Source organism: Tripterygium wilfordii, chromosome 14, assembly GCF_013401445.1.
Source record: "Tripterygium wilfordii isolate XIE 37 chromosome 14, ASM1340144v1, whole genome shotgun sequence".
Taxonomy (NCBI): Eukaryota; Viridiplantae; Streptophyta; class Magnoliopsida; order Celastrales; family Celastraceae; genus Tripterygium; species Tripterygium wilfordii.
In genome coordinates this window covers 9,773,078-9,795,965 of record NC_052245.1, presented here as the reverse complement: position 1 = coordinate 9,795,965, position 22,888 = coordinate 9,773,078, and the positions used below count along the sequence as shown (strand labels likewise).

Genomic DNA, 22,888 nt, shown 5'->3' with positions numbered 1-22,888 from the left:
ATAAAATTATCCAGATAGATTTAAGCATGGCTATCGATAAAAAGGTTTCCTCATAATCGATCCCTTCTTTCTGAGTGTACCCTTTCTCAACAAGCTTAACTTTGAAGGTTTCAACCTTCCCATCCACCCCCTTCTTTCTCTTGTAGATCCATTTTTTTACACCATTCAGTGGTTCTACAAGTTCCCATATTTGATTTGAGTACATGGACTCCATCTCAAATTTTATAGCTTTCTTCCGAGATATTGCATCTTTATCTCGTAGAGCTTCTTTGTAGTTACTGGGATTAGTAGCTTGTTCAGTTGAGATCATTTCATACACTTCACCCAATAGAACATACCGACTAGGTAACCTAGTTACCCTCCCACTACGACGAGGCCTTATTAGTTCATTTGGAGTATTTTGGTGTGATGATTCTGTTCGATTTGTATCAGGATCTTCACGTTGATCTGGTTGATTCCCCAACATGTCCTCATCATCCCTCTGAACAGAATCATTGTTGGGATTCCATAATCCTCCCATTATTATGTGGTACTGGATTGTTATCCTCAACTGGTGTTTCTTGAGTTGGTTGGTTTCCTTGTGTTTCCCCTCTTAATTCCTCAAGAACAATCTTACATTTGGGTTTGTGATTCATCATATAGTCTTCTTCTAAGAATCGAGCATTGGTGCTGACAATGACCTTCTGATCCTTAGGACTATAAAATAAACCACCTTTGGGACCTCGAGGGTATCCAATGAAAAAACATACTTCTGTTCTTGATTCCAACTTCCCAGTGTTCCCTATCAGCACATGGGCCAGACTATCCCATATCCGTATATGGGCCAAGCTGGGCTTTCGTCCTATCCATAATTCAGTAGGAGTAGTTAGTACTAACTTAGAAGAAACTAAGTTCAAAATATAGGCAGCTGTTTCTAGGGCATAGGCCCATAAGAAATTAGGCAACTCAAAAAAACTCATCATCGATCTTACCATTTCCATAAGAGTCCTATTCCTCCTTTCTGTTGTGGTGTGCCTGGCGTAGTCAGTTGGGATGAAATCCCCTCTGCGTTTAAATATTCCATAAACTCTCCCGAGAGGTATTCGCCACCACGATCAGATCGTAGTGTTTGATACTCTTTCCTAAACGCTTCTCCATAACTACCTTATAGCTTTTGAACATCTCAAAAGTTTCAGACTTATGGTGCATTAGAAAAATATATCCATACCTTGAGTAATCATCTATGAAAGTGAGGAAGTACTCATAACCTCCTTTTGCTTGGATAGTCATTGGACCACACACATCAGAATGTACCAACTCCAAACATTCTTTGGCTCTATAGACTTATAATGTAAAGATTATCTACTGAAGTACCAGAACAGATAAAAGGTTTATTGTATCTGATAACAATAGAGTTATCAAACTCAAAACAATATCCATTCAAAGCTAAAGATAGAACTTGTAGTAACCGGTATTCGTCCGACCAAAAAATAAAAAATAGAAAAACACAAAAAATGCAAAAGCCCGTTCTTGAGACCGCAAGCTCACAAAAATTCAAAAAGCCACTTTTGGACCCACAAGCCTACAAAAACTCATTTCCTTGACCCATAAGCCCACGGATATTCAAAAGTTTGTTTCTTGGATCCTTAAGCCCACAAATACCCAAATATAAGCCCAACGCAACCAAACCCTAGAAATTATCTACAAAATAAGGAAATTAAAAAGATTTTGGGAAATAAAACCTTAAAAAGGAAAATGTGACAATTTTTAGGGTTCTACAAAAGGAATGAAAAATACAAAAAAGGAGTAATTTTCTTAGGGTTTCTAAAGAGAGAAAAAATAAGGTTTAAGGGGACTTTTTGGAAAAAGAGTAGAAATAGGGATTTTGTGTGAGGTGGTATGGTATTATATAAGGGAGCTAAGGGAGGTGAGAGACACACAATTAAGAGAGGAAGAAAAAGAGAGGAGGCGTGAAAGAAAGGGAAAAAAGAGGGTTTTGGCTTTTGGGTGAAAGAAAAAATAAAAATAAAGGGAGAGAAGACAGCCGTAGGAGAAAGAAAGAAAAAGAGAGAAAAAGAGAGGAAAAGGAGAGGAAAGAAAGAGAGAAAGAAAGAAAGAAAAAGAAGAAGAAAAGAAGGAAGGAGAGTTTAGTTGATTGTCATCTTTTGAGTTCTGTTCTTCAAAGGTAAACATTCTTTGTATTCACTTTGCCTTGCTGAAAAGAATATCTAGATTTGATTTTTGGCTAGGATCTTTGTATGCTTACCATGTTAATATTTGGTTTTGATATCGGATTTTGACGTTATTTTGGGCAGAATTTCATACAGTTTTTTGTGTAGTTTTCTGGTTAATTTATGGGTTGTTTTGTGCAATTTTCTGGTTAATTTATGGGTTGTATTGGGCAGTTTTTTGTACAGTTTTCTGGTTAATTTATGGGCTGTTTTGTGCAGTTTTCTGGTTAATTTCTAGGCTGTATTGAGCAGATTTTTGTGCAGTTTTCTGGTTAATTTCAGGGATGTATTGAGTAAATTTTTGTGCAGTTTTTAGGCAGTTTGTGGTTTGTTTTCTGGACAATATGGGGGCTGTTTTTGGGCAGGTTTCTGGACTCTATTCGGACCGGAATTAATGGAAGCTTGTGCGATTTCAGGATTTTACTGGTTTATTACAGTCCGTGTATATTTGGGCCTCATGTTGTGTAGTTTCATTCATCTATGTTGACTGATCTAATTTGGACATTTGTTATTCGAATTATTTTTATTTACTATGAGTGTATGAATTTAAAATGGAATGTAGGTCATTTCAATTAAGGAAATCATAAGTTGATTTCCTTTATTTGGATTATGGGTCTTATTTGATTTCACTATGAATTTGCCATAAGTTGGCAATAATAGGTTAAATTGAATGATGACACTTTCGTAAATAATTATTTATACCATAAGTTGGTATTTAAAATTAAACCTACCAAAAGTTAGTAGTGTATTTTCATTTAAAAACTATCAAAAGTTGATAGTGTATTTTCATTAAACCTACCAAAAGTTGGTAGTCTATTTTCATTAAACCTATTAAAAGTTGGTAGTGTATTTCCAAATAAAAACTATCATAAGTCGATAGTAATATTACAAACATTTTTTTTAGTACTATCATAAGTTGATAGTATTCTTACAAATCTTTTTCCCGAAAACTATCATAAGTTGATAGTATTTTTCATACTAACTTTTTTCTCAAAACAATTATATCTTGCAAAGAGCAAGTTTCCATAAGATAGCCATTAAATTAATCCGGGTAGCCATTTTCAAACGGGAGTTGTGGGGTGCCTAACACCTTCCCCATACTCAATTGCTCCCCGTACCCTTTTTCTCTGGTTCGCAGGTCTTTACGGTGTCCAATTGCACCTTAAATCAATTGGTGGCGACTCTAAACATTTTTTATCCTCAAACGCCGGTCCGCGTCGTGACCCCGGTTGCGACAAAACTGAAAGTAAATTTTGTCTCATAGCTGGTACGTGAAGACAATCGTTCAAAATTAAAGTCCTATCACTACTAAAACTCAAATGAAAAATGCCTACTGCTTCTACTCTTAGTCTTGTTGCATCTCCCAAAAGCACGTAACTCTCTTCTTTATTTGGTCGTCTGGTTTCCTGGAACCCCTACAATGAATTACAAACATGATTAGTGGCTCCAGTGTCTACACACCAAGATCCAGTAGACACAACCGCTAATTGTGTTTCGACAACAAATAAAAGAAAGTTACCTTGAGTATTCTTGCTTAGCCATGTCTGACATTGCTTTTTCCAATGTCCCTTCTGGCCACAGTGAAAACACTTGCTTTTCGGCTTTTTCACTCCACCTTGAATACCCTTGGAGTCGATTGATTTATTCTTCTTTTGAGTCTTTTTCTTCTTCTTACCTTTCGGTTTAGTAGAAGATCATTTCTCATTCAGACTGACCTTAGCTTGCTTAGGTTGAAGTTTTTCTGCTCTTTTAAGCTGATTGAGAAGTTCCGGCAAGGTATAAAGCCTTTTGTTCATGTTATAGCTCAGCCGAAAATTCTCATAGCTATTAGGAAGAGATTGAAGTACGATATCGATCTGGCTTTCACCATCAATATCAGCACCAAGTACTTCGAGCTCATTCAAAAAACTCATCATCTTAAGAGTGTGCTCATTTACATTGGCTCCTTCCTTCATCTGGGTGTTTAGGAGTGTTTTCATGACAGTCTGCCTTGTGGCTCTGCCTTGATCACCAGACATCTCCTTTAGGCTATAAATGATGTCATAGGCACTTGTCATATTCTGGTGTTGTGTTTGCAACTTGTCTGACATTGATGCTAAAATGTAGCATCTAGCCATTTCTTCAGCCTTTTTCCACTTCTTGTGAGCACTGACTTGCTCATCAGTGACACCCTCCTCAGGCAATACAGGGCATAGTTCAGTCAACACAAATTTGTACTCTTCAGAGGTGAGCACAATATCCAAATATCTTTTCCAGTTGACATAGTTTGTTCCATCCGACTTATGGTCTTTTAGTATAACAGATAATGGGTTGAATGAAGGCATTTTGAAAAATTGAAAAATGACATATTCATAAATTAATTTATGGCATACATGATTCGAATTATCTAAAATTGCACCCATAATCAATCATATAATTCGTTAACAATCAAAGCACTTTAGCATGAAATTTCCCATCTCGATGGGAGAATAAATTCCATGCAATTTAGTTCACATTAAATTTCATTGTCTAGACAACACGCCGTGTCAAATGTAAATTTAATTAATTAACTTTCTTTGGTCCTATAAATAATGGTATTGATTTCAATGGGAAATATTTCCATAATTTATAGTTAAGTGTATAACCATCACTTGATCATAATCTCACCATCTTTATAAAACTTATTCCGATGGGGAAATAATTTTATAATAAATGACTATCCATTATGACTATCAAGAAAACTAATAATCCGAGATATCTGTAATCGAAAATTTTTTATATGGAGGAAGGTCTAAGCCAACACATATTTTCAATTACATCTCTATTAAATTTTCTTACCAATAATTCAAACTTAAAAACTATTTCCATAATTCCAAAACTCCTGGAATAGAGATATCTTAAAAAATGCATTGACCGAAATTTACGTATTTTGGTATCACCGCCCAAAATCGAGATTCGTTACGGATTTTCTGCATGAAGTGAAACCGTTATCGCAACACCATAGGTTTTCAATTTAACGATTAACAAATCGAGCAACCAGGTCATTCCCAGGAAAGAGGGGGCTTTTCGAAAAATGGCGCGCAATTAAGTAACCTCAATCCTCGACAAAACTTTCTAGACGTTGCATTGTTAATCATAAATTAGAATACTTAAATGCATGGGTCGGAATTGCACACTTTGGTTCCAAAAAGAATCTTAAGTTAAAAATGGATTTTCCCAAAATAATAACATAGTCACATTTAATATCTCAACTTTCCGAATTTTATCATTACATATTTTTCTTTGAACCAATGATGGAGACCGTAGGGTGTGTGTAACCCTTCTCGCACTTAATATTTTATTTTCGGGTGATTAGTATTTTAATTTCCATGTTTAGATAACATCCATAAATAAATAGGAATCTTAATCTAACATGACATTTAATTACAATCATACATGCAATTAAAATAGGAGATATAATTAAAATAGGAAACCAAATCAATCAAGAGTCCTAGCTATCATGGTCTTCAATCTAGCCCGAATCTCTACTTGATTAGGAATCCCTGTTTGAAAACTGCTCGAAACACTGCTGCCCTGACTGTCCGAACTTCCCCACACCCACTGCCCCCGCCCCCTGTAGCCTACACCTGTCCAGCAGCTTCCAGCAGTGACCACTGGCTGTCGGACGCACTACAGCACCTGCTGGCAGTAGTTTTCTGCCACTGGCAGCAGCTGCCTGTGTTGGCAACAGTATCCGACAGCTTGCTGTCGGTGTCCTTCATCTCTTCGTTTCTTCATCTGTTTTTACAAAAAAATCCTAGCCTCCTTCAAACTGGAGTTCACAATCTAAAAATTCAATTTACAAAAATTCCTACTCCTTTATTCGGAGTGAACAATTCTAAAATCAGAATTTAAAAAAAACTAGACCATGATAGCTAGAATTTCGGTCTGCAAAAACAAGTAAGCAATAACACTGAAAAACATAGATTATGCTAACAAATTAAATTTGACAAATTTTTGATTTTGTTTCGCATTGATTACATATCTATGACCGCTTCGATACCAATTGTTGGAAACATGCAACTCGCGGAAGCGTATAAGGATCTCATAGACATAAACGATAACTAGACAAGTTTCAAAAATTTCTTATCAAATACTGATCACCATAGCATAAACCATATATCAATTAATTGCATAGATTATTTACCTTTGAGATCTCTCTGATTTGATCTCTAATAATCAGGAACGAAGGATGGAGTCAGCGAGTTTGATACTAAGCTCAAACCTGCGGATCTTCCACCGTATGCACCAATTCCCAAACTTGGATTGAGAGGGTGATCTCTTTTCTCCAATAACCTAAAGAACACAAACCAAAATTAGTGGAAAAAATTAGAGAGTAGAGAGGTCAACTGGTGTCTCAAAACTTGTGTTAACAAAACACACACTATGTGTGTATTTATAGGGTCAGCCACACCTAGGGTTTTCTCCCTAGGTGGGTCGGCCCCTAAGCCTCTCCCTCTCCTAATTCCGGTCTGTTTTGGTTTTCCTGTATCTTCTAGTATTGGGCTTCTGGGCTACAGTGGAGACCAACTAGGAAAAATAAAACATGGGCTTCCTATGAATTTAATTATCAGCCCAAACCTATGGACATAATTATAATTCATAAATTCTAATATATTCCACTAAAATATTATAATTGCACTCTCCGTTTTATCTCAAATTAAATCTGAGCCTTTCGTTATACTTGTTCATGAAATTCCTCACGTTAAGTTACAAATACCCATCAATTAAATATACCACTGACATATAATATTTAATTGACATCTTTAAATATTTCCTTGAGCTTACCGCTTAACTTATTTGAATGTGTCGGATTAATTAAAATCCACCTGCAAGGTTTTGACACAATCCCAAATCCTATAAGCATTCTCAAGAGGGTATCATCAATCCATAATTGGACGTGAATTTTATTAACAGATTATTTTTCATTGTACATTTAATGGTGACCCAACTCACTTGGTGTTTGTTGGCCTGTACAAAAAGACCTCACCCTTTAGTAAATCAAAGTCCCGTACATTAAATGCACATGTGCTAATAATCTTTAATAAATTAAGAATATGAACAATTCTATAACGTCTGTGTGAGTATACAATTTTTCATATAGTCAGACTGGGAAAATTGAATCACACGTAGTTCTGATCAATACACTCCAAGTATACTGGTATAGTAAGTTCAAGCTTTGTCGCTCTCCACAACCAAGATAGGTATACTGAAATACTATACCACAGCCATGCCGACGGTTTGTCCAATTCTGTCTTAGCTGTGATCGCTTACTTATATTCGATGGGAACTTATGAACTGATCTTCTGTGTGTAAGCTTGGAATCTTCACACCAATTCATATACCATATAGAATAAAAGACACTGATGCCAATATGTCTTTTCTCATTTTAAATGCTAAATATATTTTATTCAAATAAATAAATCGAGTTTGAATATTACATAAAATAATGGCCTTTAGCATACTATTCTTATCATACAGACCTTGGACTAAGTAAGGCAACTAAATCAATCACCCCTAATTTACTGTCCCAATTTATAATTACATTACAATCAATTTACCGCATAATTACAGCCTAAATTATAGCTAATTTACAACTCCAACACATCACATATATATTTGGTTATATGCTTAAATTCCGCCAAAACTAGGTTTAACCTAATTTTGTGCATATGTGTTTTTTATGAACGTGGTGAATCAAATGAACTCCGATTTAAATGAAATTTTGTGTGCATCTTAGTTTCATCACTATGAACAAATTTGAATAAGGAAAGTTCAAGAGAAAATGTTATTTACACTGAGTTTGCAAAATGGTAGTAAGGGTACGTTTAGAACTTATTGGTTTTCACTATATGTGATCTACTTGGTTGGTTGAGTGACCAAATGATTTCCGATTGTTATGAAATTTTATATGAGCATTCTAATATGTATAAAATGATTTATCATGTAGTAATATGAATTTTATGGGTTGTTTTTTTAAATATAATTAACCTATGTTCTTCATATGAAGCTCTTTGAGTTTACATGCAGTTGGGGAGTTTTACCTCCTATCTCTTTGTAGGTTAATCATCATGAGGATGTTATATCACTCAGAATTCAGTTTGCTCAAGTGAATTGAAGTCTAGTTTTCAAGTATGAGCTTCGAACTCTAGAAACCAATAAAAGCCGATGTTCATCAACCTTCCACTAAGATATTTTGATTGATGATTGGAACAAGCCTATGGCTGGACATTGTGAATATTTGGAGCTGCATATTCAGTCTCTAGTGTGAAGAAATCAGTTCATGCCTGTCAATTTCAGATGGACCCAATTATGCAAAGTATTCAACATTGGTATAGTATGTGCATGGAGATAAATTAGTCCGATCTTGGGTTAGTGCAATTGGTATCATTGTTCTAATCTTTCTTGAAGACTTCTCAAAGCATTGGAGCTAGGACAGCAGGTATCAAGGATTTGTCTCTTGCAAAATTGTTCAACGAGTAGGTAATTAAATTGACTTTCGAAGAAGATGCCAACAAGGTCATTGTGAGATTTGTCAAACACACGTTGGAGTAGAAAGGAACCTATCAATTTTCAAATGCCAAGTGGGTTGAGCTATGATGAACCAAGAAAAGATGGTGACTTTGAGATATCAGAACGCAAGCATTCCGGTGTCGTACGTTTTAGGGAATTACTCAAATTAACGATTTTGCTATCCAACCAGTCACTTCTGTTTGTTAGCGAGAGCATACTAAGTCAAGTCTTCCTGGAGAAATGAAATTGATTTGATCCGGCCCTTAACAGCTCATGCACTAGGTCAAGTCTTTGCCGTCCAACCTATGTACATAAGAAGATCAATTTTCCACCATATCTTTTTGACGTTTCCATTTGATTTTTCTTTGGCACCTTATGGTCCTTATGCAGACAAAGAAAAACTGAGGTCTCCAAAGCCTTTTACTATATATAACTGATTGGACCTCTATTTTGAGGTTCTAATGTCCTTTAATTAGGATGTTCTAGCACTTAGTTAATGTATTTGATTGCATTTTAGCTTAATTTTACACTTACAAATGTTTCCCCTTGGTTTTGTAGGAATCGGACCTTGTTCGGGCAAGTTGGAGCACTTTTTGGGCACTTTTTGCTGTGAGGTGTCGGGACACTTCCCAAGGTGTCCGGACACTTACCGTCCGGACACCCACAGTACCCGTCCGGACACTTTCTTCACAAATTGAGACAGAGGCTCACAAAGTTGGAGGCATGAAGCGTCCGGACACCCGTCCGGACACCTACGGCGAATCTGCAATTTTCTGCACCGAAATTTCAAGGGCATTTGGGGTAAATCATGTATGTAACCAATGGGAAACGATTTTATAAGGGTAGTTAGGTATTTTCTATTGTAAAAAGAGAAGAAAACCCTAAGATTTGGTTGGCTTCCTCATTATTGATTGACCTCTCCAACATGGAAGCCACCATAGGAGTAGTGTAGATCTAGTTTCTCTCTCTAAGTTTTCTTTGTTGTTTTTGGTGCTTTCTCTTGATTTTGTATAAACTCTTATTTAGATGACAATAGATTGGATGTTTATTGCAACAATCATGAGTGGGTAGTTCTCTTCTCTAGTTTCTAATCCCGAATGGTGGATGCAAGGTTTCAATTACTCAAGGTATGCTCAAAGAATCGTAGCTTCGATTTCTCTCTTTTAATTTCGTGATAGTTGTGTGATTGGATCTATGGGAATGACATATTTGATTGTATTCTTGGATTGTCTAGTCTAGGGATTGCATCTAATGTGTTCGATTGAGAATTGTTAAACCCATTGCATGATTTCCTTAATTAATTGAGTTTTTCATTGCATAGCTATTAATTATGTGTATTGATGATGGGGTTTTGGGTTAATTTAGGAATGTACATGAGAGAGTTATGGTTAATTGATCTTTGAGTGTGAAACTAGGGTGTTAGCCAAGCCGAGCCCCAAGGGGGAACATTAATCCATAATATTAGGTGTTTATCCCTTTGCGTTCATCGTAGATTAAGAGACCCGATGGCCTACATGTATGAATTGAAGTCTTATATCCCAATTCTCTTTGCATATGTATGATTGATAGTATCACACAACGCATTGTGTATGGTTGTGTGTGTTTGCAATGATACCTTGAGTATGAGAACCGAGTAGCCACCGGGACGGATTAGAGACTAGGTTTTTAATTAATTGTTTTAAATCCAATTCGTGCTTACTTTGATTACAAAATCGCTCATGCTACCGAGTCATTCGGCCCATTTCTTTTACTTGCTTTTATTTGATATTCATTGTGTTTATTAGTGTTAGCTAGTCATTTGCATATCATTCACTTCAAATTTGCATTGCTTCCTCGTGGATCGATACCGGACTCACCGGTTTATTACTTGACGATACCCTACACTTGGGGTAAGTACACACACACACTTTGGTGTCGGTCAATAACTACCTTCCAGACTCTACATACCTATGCTTAGAAACAATCCCTCTCAACATTTCTTGTAACAACTACTAGTATTGCAGCCACCAACAATGATGCTTCCATGCAAGCCATTCTACAAAACATGCCAGTAGGCTTTGTTCTTACTTGCCATTGTGTTGCTTTCATCCTTCCAAGTCTTGGCTTCCACCCCATCTACAACTTCTTTCACTTCTGCTAGAAATGAATCAGAGGCCCTTCTAAAATGGAAAGCCAGCCTCTCCAAACACACCCAATCTCTCCTACCTTCATGGGTCGTCTCCAATGGGACTTGCCATTGGGAAGGAGTCACTTGCAGCAAATCCGGAAGCATCGTCAGCTTGGACCTCTGGGGTCATGGTTTGAGAGGTACACTTCACAGTCTCAACTTCTCTTCCTTACCTGATCTCCTTACTCTTCAGCTAGGAGATAATTCGCTTTCCGGAACAATCCCTACTAACATCAGCAGCCTCTCCAAACTCACCACTCTCATCTTGTCCTACAATAAGCTCTTAGGAAATATTCCTTCTGAGATAGGCTTGCTGAATAGTCTTAGTATATGTGACCTGGGTGCAAATTTTCTAACTGGCATTATCCCTACCACTATAGGGAGCTTGAGGAACTTGACAATTCTTTACCTTTATGAAAATAAACTTTCAGGTTCCATACCTCTAGAAGTTGGGAGTCTTAGATCACTCAGTGACCTTGACATGTCAAGTAACACTCTAAATGGCACAATTCCTGCTTCTATTGGGAACTTGACTAATCTATCATTTCTTAACCTTTTTGAAAATAAACTCTCTGGCTCCATACCTTGGGAAATAGGGAAACTAAGACATCTTTCTAAACTTTCTTTCCATGGAAACATTCTTACAGGTTTTATTCCTACTTCCATTGGAAACTTCAGTAATTTATCTATTCTTTATCTTTATGAAAATCAACTTTCGGGGTACATACCTCTAGAAATTGGGAATCTTAAATCACTCCGTAAGCTTGACATGTCAAGTAACAATCTAAATGGTACAATTCCAACTTTTGTTGGGAACTTGACTAATTTATCTGGTCTTTATCTTTTTGAAAATAAGCTCTCGGGCTACATACCTCAAGAAATAGGGAAATTGAGACATCTTTCTGAGCTTTATTTGTATGAAAACATTCTCACAGGTTTTATCCCTACTTCCATTGGAAACTTGTCTAATCTATCCTTTCTTTACCTCTATGCAAATAAACTCTTCGGCTCCATACCAGAAGAAATTGGACTCTTAACATCTCTAAAAGAACTAGCCTTTTCAAATAATACGCTGACAGGCACCCTCCCCACTTCAATACAAAAGTTATCAAACCTTTCCACTCTCTCGCTTCGCTCCAATGGTTTGTCTGGAATCATACCTCATGAAATCGGATCTCTAAATTTACTCAATGATTTTGATTTGTCAATCAACAACCTTATCGGTACAATTCCTCGGTCCATTGGCAACTTGCAAAAATTAACTCGTGTTGGTCTTGCTTACAACAAACTCTCTGGCACCATTCCACCGGAGATAAGTAATCTCACTCGGTTGCAGTTTTTGGTATTATTGGGAAATAACTTCACTGGTCATTTACCAAAACGCCTATGCCACAGTGGATCACTTACAAAACTTGCTGTCAATGAGAATCATTTTCAAGGTCCAATCCCGAAAAGCTTGAAAAGCTGCACCAGTTTGATTAGAGTCAGGCTAGAAAGGAACCATTTCGTCGGAAATCTATCGGAAAGTTTTGGCATATATCCTCACTTAAACTACATAGATTTGAGTGACAATAATCTGCATGGCGAGGTTTCATGGAAATGGGGGCGTTGTCACAATCTCACAAGCTTGAAAATGGCAAGGAATAATATTTCTGGTCGAATTCCAACAGAGCTTGGAAAGGCAACTAACCTTTCTTTACTTGATCTCTCCTCAAACCATCTTGTTGGAGAGATTCCGAAGGAATTGGGAAAGTTGACATCATTATTCGAACTTGAGCTAAGTGGTAATCAACTTTCAGGCAATATACCAATAGAGATTGGCATTCTATCAAAGTTAACAAATCTCAATCTTGGAGCCAACAGTCTAAATGGTTATATTCCAGGAGAACTAGGAGACTGCAAGAAGCTATTGAAATTGAATTTGAGCTGGAATGGATTCTTGGAAGGAGTTCCATCTGAGATTGGCAAATTACACTTCCTCCAAAGCCTTGATCTAAGTCACAATGCGCTAATAGGAGAGATTCCTCCTGGCCTGGGAGAATTGAAAACCGTAGAAACCTTGAATCTCTCACATAATAAGCTCTCCGGTAGCATCCCATCAAGTTTTGGTGATTTGTTAAGCTTGACTTCCATTGATATATCCTACAACCAGTTAGAGGGTCTTGTTCCTGACATTGGATCTTTCCACGAAAAAGTGCCCTTCGACGCAGTTAGAGATAACAAAGGTTTGTGTGGAAATGTTATTGGTTTGAAGGCTTGTCCAACATCAACCAACCATCGTCGAGAAAAGAAGAGAGGCAAAGGAGTTGTGATCGTAGCCACAATCCCAATTGTATGTGTTCTTTTGCTGCTGCTAATCATTTTTGTGACTTTTTTCGCTCTTGCCAAAAGACAACGAAACAAAGAGAATAAACAAAGGGAAGGACCAAATCTGAATCCATTCACAATATGGAGCTATGATGGAAAGTTGGTGTATGAGAACATTATTGAAGCGACTGAAGGATTTGATTCCAAGTATTGCATTGGAGTGGGAGGGAATGGAAGTGTGTACAAAGCTGTATTATCAATTGGACAGATTGTGGCTGTGAAGAAACTACATCAACTACCAGACTGTGAAGTTGCAAATTCAAAATCTTTTACAAGCGAAATTCTTGCTTTGACAGAAATCCAGCATCGGAATGTTGTCAAGTTTTATGGTTTCTGCTCACATTCGCGGCATTCGCTTTTGGTTTACGAGTTTTTGGATCGAGGGAGCTTGGAAAAGATACTTTGTGATGAGGAACAAGCAATGACATTTGATTGGATTAAGAGAGTGAATGTTGTGAAAGGTGTAGCCAATGCTATTTCCTATATGCACCATGACTGCTCACCTCCTATAGTTCACAGGGACATATCAAGCAAAAACGTTCTGTTGGATGAAGATTATGGAGCTCATGTCTCTGACTTTGGCATTGCAAGAATTTTGAACCCTAACTCAACCAATTGGACTTCATTAGCAGGCACATTAGGGTACACCGCTCCAGGTAATTTCCATCTTAATTTTTCTTCCACTTTAGCTTCTTAAAGTAATGAAATCTTTGTAGCTCCATGGATGTAGGCACATTGTCAAACCAATTAAATCTCGTGTCTGTTAATTTCCACACTCTTAATTTTGTTGTTTGCATCATTTAAATTATAACATAAACCGCCTGAAAATCATGTGTTTTTTTTCCCCATTAATTTTTTTGCTACTCACTGTTATTTATGAATATCAATACCTAACACTTGGCACATCAAGTAAATGATTTTCTTTGCAGAACTTGCTTATACAATGGAGGTGACCGAAAAATGTGATGTTTATAGCTTCGGGGTTTTGGCGTTGGAAATACTGGTAGGGGAGCATCCGGGGGATCTCATCTCATCTATGTCATCGTTGTCGTCTTCTTCGTCTTCAACAGTACATCATTTGCTATTGAAGAATCTGTTGGACCAACGTCCTTCATCTCCCACGAATCCAGCAGGAAAGGAAGTGGTGACTGTTGCAAAAATAGCAGTCTCATGCTTACAATCCAATCCGCAATATCGGCCCTCTATGCAACAAGTTTCTCAGGAGTTATCAACTCAAAGACGCACTGTGCAGAATCAATTTCACTCCATTACAATGGGACAGCTACTTGATGTTGAGTATTGATTCTGCATGTTGAAAATTTGCACTCATAATTGTAGCTGTTTTAGAGTTGCATGTGTTGATACTTGCTAGTACTAATCTAAACCATCTTATATGAGATAAATAATATTTGAGCTAGCCATGCCCGAAGTCGTTACCCTTGCCAAGAACATCCATATATATGTGATGATATAATAATTCCTCACCTCACAATTCAATCATGGAAAGAAATTAAAAGACAATTTAGACTGACGTTTTGGAATGGAACCTTGTAATCATCTTCATTCAATGCCTCATTTGTGAGGGGAGGGAAGGGTGCCAAGTGCAACAGACCAAACTCCTCTGGTCAAAGGTTAGGGGTTCAACTTCCCCCTCTGATGCAATGGGCCTAACTCACCCCTAAAAACCGGCATGCAAGGGGAGGATTGCCCACTACATATAAAGCACCTTACTTGCTCTCACCTATCCGATATGGGATATGGGAATGACCAGCGCACTGCATCAATTACCACCCTCCCCAAAGAACAGTGGGCCTAACTCACCCCTGAAAACCGGCATGCAAGGGGAGGATTGCCCACCACATATAAAGCACCTTACTTGCTCCCACCTACCCAATGTGGGATATGGGAATGACCAGCACATTGCATTAATTACCACCCTCCCCAAAGAACACGTGTCCCATGTGTTGCACCCAATCCTGTGGACCCACATGCACCCACACCGTCAGTGTGGGCCTGGACTTTGATACCAAATGATGCAGTGGGCCGAACTCATCCCTGAAAACTGGCTTGCAAGGGGAGGATTGCCCACCACATATAAAGCACCTTACTTGCTCCCACCTACCCGATGTGGGATATGGAATGACCAGCGCACTGCATCAATTAAATGATGCGGTGGACCTAACTCACCCCTAAAAACCGGCTTGTAAGGGGAGGATTGCCCATCATATATAAAGCACCTTACTTGCTCCCACCTACCTAATGTGGGATATGGGAATGACCAGCGCACTACATCACCCTCCCAAGGTTCCGCGGGGTCTATTGTTGTAAAACTATAGTGACTCCACTGTACTGACTTTTAATGCCACTATAATTATTTTTTTTTGAAAAAATTGTGAATGTTTTTTAGGAGAAACTAGTACCAGCCAGAGGCGGATCCATACTATATGCACATAGTGAAATTTTGGAAAAAAAATTATTTTATATCTTACTCTTTAGGTACTAGTTTAGAAAAATTAATCAACCCTCCAATGAAAATTAATCAGATCCCCAATAAAAAATAATTAGGTCCATTCTCCATAGAGGGGTATAAATGGTCGGTTACGGTCATTTTTTTTGTAACTTTTTGATAGGAATTTAATCGAAACGATGGTCGGTTATCGGTCGGTCTATTAAATAAATATGTAAATTTTGTTCAAAGATAACCGATCAATCGATTTGGTTATCGATCGGTTACGGTTATTTAGTTATTTAAATAAATATGTAATTTTGTTCAAAGATAACCGATCAATCGATTTGGTTATCAATTTGTTATGGTTATTTAGTTATTTTCTTAACAATCCTAGATTCAGGTTGAAGAATTAGCCGTCCCCGCTAATGTTGGAAATCCAAGCCATCCCCTATGGGCTACGGGCCCACACATTTGTTTTTGGACCGTTGCAATTGGTTCTTAAGCCCAAAAAATAGATCCTTGTATGAGAGGTGCAAGCATTTACGTATATACAACTTGATTGGGTTATGTAAATTCAATGTGGGATGTTAGTCTTGAAACTCCTCCATACTCTAGGTTAATTCATTAAAACAATTGGGACATACAATTCTTTAAAACAAATTAGAGCCAAATAGGAAAATGTTTTAAGGCAACCATTTTTCGGGAGTTGTGGGGTGCCTAACACCTTCCCTATGCTCAATAGACCCCATTACCCATTTCCTTTTCCGTAGAACAGAATGGGTGTCCAATTGCATCATAAAAATCAATTGGTGGTGACTTCATTGTTTTTCATGCCGGTTGCTTCAGGATGGAAAAAATTTTTTACAATTAGGTGCCCTAGGCCGGTCTGGTACCCAAAGCCCTAGGTTTGGTTTTTACATATATGGCTTGTTTAATGCGCAACCAATTAATTATATGTTTGCTAACTTGAATGAAATCAACGAATAACCTCACAATCCCAAAGGACAAATAATGCATAGAGATCTCTACAAGTTTAAAAAGAATTTTAATGTAAAATTAAATCAATCTCCGTTTGTAAATTTTGTTATTAGTCTAGAAACTTGGCATAGAAGGTTTGGACACCCTTCGAGCCATATTTCTAAACTAATACAGATTGTATCAGACGATAGTATTAGTGATTGTAGGGAATGCACTATGGGAAAAATGAATAGACAAGCTTTGGTACTAGCTCTACTTCCATTAATGATTGTTTTGAATTAACACATATGGATATATGGGGGCCTAACTCTGTGATTTCTATAGATTGATACAAGTATTTCTTGACAGTAGTAGATGACTACTCTAGGATGACTTGTGTTTATTTAATTAATTCCAAAGCTCAAACTAGAAGTTACATTAAAACTTTCATAAACTTCATAAAGACTCCATTCAACAAAAGCATCAAAATCATCATAACAGACAATGGCCTAGAATTTGAAATGGTAGATTAACTTTTGAACTTGGGAATTCAGCACCAAAAATTCTGTGTTTATACCCCTCAACAAAATGGGATTGTTGAGAGAAAACATCGGCACATGCTTAGCAAGAACACTCAAGATCCATAGTGGCGTTTTAGAAACATTATGGTCTCGTTGTGTCCAAACCGCTGTTTTCTTAATAAATGGACTACCCAGCAGAGTTCTTGACAACAAATCACGTTATCAGATAGGTTATAACAAAGACATAGACTATATGCAAGCTTTAGAGTCTTTGGCTACCACTGTTTAGCCAAGACAAATAGGCCACAAGGTTCAAAATTTGAACCCAAGGCTATACCATGTATTTTCTTAGGATATCCTCTTGGAATGAAAGGTTATAAGCTATTAAATTTAGAAACTAATGAGGTTTTTATCTCAAGAGATGTCAAATTTCATGAGAATGACTTTCTTTTTAAACAAAATTCCACTCATAACATTTTAGATTCATAGAACACACAACAATTAATTTAACCTGTTACATCTAATAGTTCAAATCATAGAGATGACATTAATACTAATACCACACACAGTAGAACAAAAAGAATGTCAGCATATTTGCAAGATTACTATTGTGACATTTCTAGGATCCATGCATCTCAAAATCATACTACATCACATGAGCATTTTTTAGCTACTATTGTTGTTCATAAAGAACCTAAAAATTACTCAAAAGCTTTAAAAGATGGTCACTGGTGTAAAGCCATGGATCTAGAGATGCAAGCATTATAATGATACTTTGACTGTAGTTGTCTACCCGAAGAAAGAAAACCCATTGGATGTAAATGGATTTATAAAATTAAGTATAACTCAGATGGAACTGTGGAAATATATAAAGCTAGATTAGTATCTCAAGGGTTTACTCAAAGTGAAGGCTTTGATTATATAGAAACATGTGCATCGATCACTCTGGCATGTACATCATTTAGATGTACATAATGCCTTCTTAAATGGAGATTTAAAAGAAGAGGTGTATACGAAACTTCCACTAGGTTATGATACAAATAAAAATAAACAAGTATGCAAATTAAAGAAATCTATCTATGGTTTAAAGCAAGCATCAAGACAGTGGAATGAGAAATGCAAGAAAGCCTTGTTGGAATTTGGTTTCAAACAGAGTAGAGTTCATTATTCTCTGTTCTATTATCACAAAGATGCTAAGATTACAATTTTACTACTTTATGTAGATGACAAGGCTTTAGGAGGTAATGACCTAGATTTGATCAATCAAGTTAAGAAATATTTAGCGACATACTTTAAAATCAAAGACCTTGGAGTTTTAAAATACTTCTTAGGCTTGGAAATAAATAGAACCTCTTCTGGTCTCATTCTATGTCAAAAGAAATATACGACTGACCTTCTAAAGGACACAGGTTTCATGAACACTAAAACTCGTAACTCACCAACTGATCTAAATGTCAAACTTTCAGTCAACTCTAGTACACCTATAGAGGATTCATTATTATACAGAAGACTACCAGGAAGACTAATGTATTTAACATCCATTAGACCAGACATCACATTTGCAGTTAACAATCTTAGTCGGTTTATGAAAAATCCTACTGATCAACACTTACATGCAGCTCATAGAATTCTTAAGTATTTAAAAGGAACTTTGGATAGATGTCTTTTCTATCCTAGTACTAACCACTTGCGGGTGCAAGCCTTCTGTTATGCTGACTGGGACTCATGCGTTGACTCAAGAAGATCAGTAACTGGCTGTGTTCAATTAGGAGAAGCTTTAATTTCCTGGAAATCCAAGAAGCAACATACTGTTTCAAGGTCCTTTGCTGAAGTTGAGTATAGGGCAATTGCTGACACTACAACTGAACTCAAATGGCTTTCAAGTCTGTTCAAAGAATTGAAGCTACCAGTTGTTCAGTCGATGACAGTATGTTGTGACAGTCAAGCAGCTATCCACATATCAAATAATCCAGTTTTTCATTGTTGAGTGTGGAGTGAATTTATGCTGTTTTGGCATTGAAATAGTGCACAAAGTACATGGCATGGCAGATTGCCTTCACTGGAGAGCCTTCCTCCATGAAGCCTTTGGTGTAGAATGGGCAGACTGCCCTTACTGTTTACCCTGACTGGATAGCCTTCCTCGAGGAAGCCTGAACCCTTTTAGAAACATATAAATAGATATTCTTTTAGGGTTTGTAATTGAAACTTCCTATTGTTTTGTTCCTCCGAAAAAGAGAGAGTATGGTCGAACCTTGTGAGAGAGAGTTCTTGGTGATTGTACTCTTGATTCATGATCTAGTGAAACCTAGCAACAAAGTGGAGTAGCCTGTTAGATCAAATTGATCGGGTGATCCACTATAAATCTTTGTGTCTCTTTTATCTTTGTTCTTGCTTGATTGCATGATTGTAATTTGGGTTTCTGAGATTATCTGGTATTGATTTTGGTTATTATCTCTATTATTCCTACTGTATTTAATCTGGGAGGGGGTTAAAACTCCCAACATTCATGAGCGCATTAAGCACATCGAACTGGATTTACACTTCACACGGGATAAAATCCATGAAGGTTTACTTAAATTAACATACCTGAAGTCTGAAGAGCAGCCCGACGAGATCCTCACCAAAGCAATTCCTGCATACCGATTGAAGATTTTGACCGACAAGTTGAACATGTTCAGTCGTCAAGAAACTGAACACTCTCAATTTAAGGGATGGAGGTGTTGAGATTATCAAGTTCCCATAGCTTCAAGCTTCAGAGATTCAGAAGAGTTTCAGGTTGTCGAAGCTTCTAGTTGGTGATCTCGTGCCCTATCCTGAGACTTTGGTTCTTGAAGACATGGGCTTTTACAATGGGTTGTAGTTGTTAGTCTATTATTGTGCTTTCACATTAATTAGGCTTTAGGCCCATTATCTATCCCTGTGCACATATATGTTATTCTTTTGTCTTTTATTTTATCATTATCAAGTCACTTCATTCAGTGACTTGATTCCATCTTTGTATTTCAAATATCACAGTGGCTCTGGTAAACAAGTCCTCCACTCTATTTTAAAGGATGAAATCCAAAAAATGTTAAAAATTATAAAAAGCCATCACAGTTGTTCTTGTATTTTAAGGGAAGATTTTATAGTTGCAACAGTGATCCGCTGAAGGTAGAGGATCACTGTAGCTCTGATATTTTTTTTAATAATAAAATATTAATTTTCTTGTTTCTTTAATCATTTATTATTTAGTTTTTTTCTCTCTCTCTATTACTCTGTCCTTCCGCTCTCCCGTTTTCTTCTATCATTTCCTTCTCCCCTTTTCTCCTCTTCCTCTCGAAAATTCTAGTTTGATCTCTCTGAGTGGTTCTCTTCCAGTGTCAACAGCTGGTTTGTGCCCAAATTGATTTCGATTTTCGCTTCAATAAGATATTTTTCTTTTGCCCTAAAATCTCTATGATATGTGATGGTTTGTGATGGTTTCAATTAGGTTGGTTTGTGATACTTTTTCTAAAGGGTGTTCTTTTTTTGGACATTGAAATTGTTTTAAGGAGTTCATTTTTTGGGTTCTATGGTGTTTCGGGAATCCAATTTCAGTTTCAATTTCCTCTTCGACCTTGGAATTGTCTCGGCTTTGAAGATGATTAGCAGTTGTTCCTGAAATTTGATACTTAGATAAAATGTAGTTAGAGTTTGGCAAGGATCAGATAGAATTTCTTTTGCTAGACATTATCTGGTCACTAAATGTGTCATGCCCCGATCCACGGAGCATGAAGAAAAAAGACAAGGACAACAAAACATGCACCTCACGTGCTACATTACAAACCATTTTTGGTTTCACTAAAAATTTGGTCAACATCTCCCCATAAATTGGGGAACCCAACCTATAAACAGTACCCAAACAAAGAAAACACTTCCAATACCATCCAAGTCAACCGACCCTCAGGGTCCACCATCAAACACAAATCATCATCATCATCAGTCACACAGTAGTCACGGGACCTCACTCCCGGCTAACCAAATACAATCCTCGTTCAAGATATAAACATAACTCCAAGTATAACAACCTACTCCCACAACTGTGGCATGCAAACAACAAGTCATACATATATATCCAAATATATATAACCACACACATGTAACACATAAACACAAAGGAACACACAAGAGTCCAGGCCACCTCCATCACGCATCCCACTATTGATCCGTAGTCTGTGCATTAGATCCTATCTCGCTTGTGGGGAGAAAAATAGATATGGTGAGCAGAAGGCTCAGTAGGGACAAAATAGAATTGCACAAGTAAAGAATAATAAGGCGGAAAAAGTAACAACGAGTAATCGATGCAACAATATGCAATGCAAAACTAATGTCCCCGATCAACCCAACCGAACCTCCATATCCGCCTCCAATGACACCCAAGTTGGCGGATCAGATTCCCGCCTTGCGGCGATAAGCCGACGAGAACCCACCCGCGCTACCTCTCTCTCTAGCATCCAACCAATACCAAGAACCAAATACCAATGATCCATCAACGTCAATCTCAAACCGTTAGAGAGAAAGTTGGCACGTATGTGGTCGCAACCACTCACTACTGGCCCCACAGTGATATCTCAACCTGCCACGCCTGGCCTAGCGTCAAAACTAGCTAGCGTGCAGTAACAAATACCACTACGGGAATCCTATGGACTAGGACCATCATAAGGCTCCTATCAATCATTCACGCACGTGCCCAAATAACATCCAACACCTAACGTGAGTCCGAGACCATCCCGGGACCCACCATGCATCTAATGTAAATTCTTAAAATTCATGTCATTCGTGCAACATATATATATAGAAACATTCATATATCATGATGCATGAAGAATCACACAATGCTCGATTTATGACCAAGCATTTCAGGGGTTATGAATATTCACCAATAACATTGTCACTGACATTAATACAAAGAAAACATTAGTAAGCATGCAAGGCTTGTTCCCCCTCGGAAAGGATCGAGGCGGAAATCAAAGCTTACCATTCAAGCAATTCGGTGGCTTGAAAGTGTTTCGAAATAAAAGGGTGAGAAATCCCTACCTCGATAGCAGCGCATCAAATAATTAACCGTCTACGGTATCAAGTCCAATCTCCTCGATCACCTATTCCAATATGCCAGTATAATACTGGTTAATAAACATCCATAATTTAAATTACCAAAATACCCTTGGCTTGCCTATCTAATTAGTACGTGTCTATATAAAACATATATCATCTACATATTATTTAGAATACTTATTATTTAACATAATGATCCAATATTCAATCCTCCAATTCAAATTAGTTTGATTTCTAAATATTTTCTACATTATTCGGTTTATACGCAAGACTATCCAATACCCCCCTCACACTCCTCCCCCGCCAAATACACGAGTCCACTAATCATAGTCTACCACTAATCTATCTATCATACTCATAACCAAATTAATCAAAAATTATACTCTAGCTTAGTATTTATACCTGCACGTATACCGTATGTATACGCGTATTTACTACGTAATTGCCAAGATGCTACAACGCTATTTGTATGGATCCAAAAACATCGCCAAAGTGTTCAGAGCATCGAAACTAGTCAGATTAGAGCTTCGGGGTTGCCGAAAAGTGGAATTTGAGCCGGGTCAAAGTGACCCATTTCAGGGCAAGGTCGGATCTCCAGCCTCCTATGGCTGTT

The 22,888-nt window shown here is 37.4% G+C and overlaps 1 protein-coding gene across 2 annotated transcripts; it reads left to right on the top strand.

Moving 5' to 3' along the window:
* Positions 1-10,681: 10,681 nt before the first annotated feature.
* Positions 10,682-14,704, top strand: LOC120015336 (probable leucine-rich repeat receptor-like protein kinase At1g35710). 2 transcript variants are annotated; one of them, XM_038867716.1, is made up of 2 exons: positions 10,682-13,931; positions 14,186-14,385. In XM_038867716.1, exons 1-2 carry the CDS (start codon positions 11,390-11,392, stop codon positions 14,239-14,241), a joined length of 2,598 nt encoding a protein of 865 aa, XP_038723644.1. In that variant the 5' UTR covers positions 10,682-11,389; the 3' UTR covers positions 14,242-14,385. The 2 variants fall into 2 exon arrangements, with proteins under 2 accessions (XP_038723644.1, XP_038723643.1); XM_038867715.1 differs by having other exon boundaries at positions 10,686-13,931; positions 14,205-14,704.
* Positions 14,705-22,888: the final 8,184 nt, after the last annotated feature.

Bases quoted from the DNA above. Each gene is read 5' to 3' on its own strand.
- LOC120015336 (XM_038867715.1), top strand. From the start codon at position 11,390: ATGTCAAGTAACACTCTAAATGGCACAATTCCTGCTTCTATTGGGAAC. The intron at 13,932-14,204 runs GTAATTTCCATC...TTTTCTTTGCAG, and splicing joins ATTAGGGTACACCGCTCCAG to AACTTGCTTATACAATGGAG.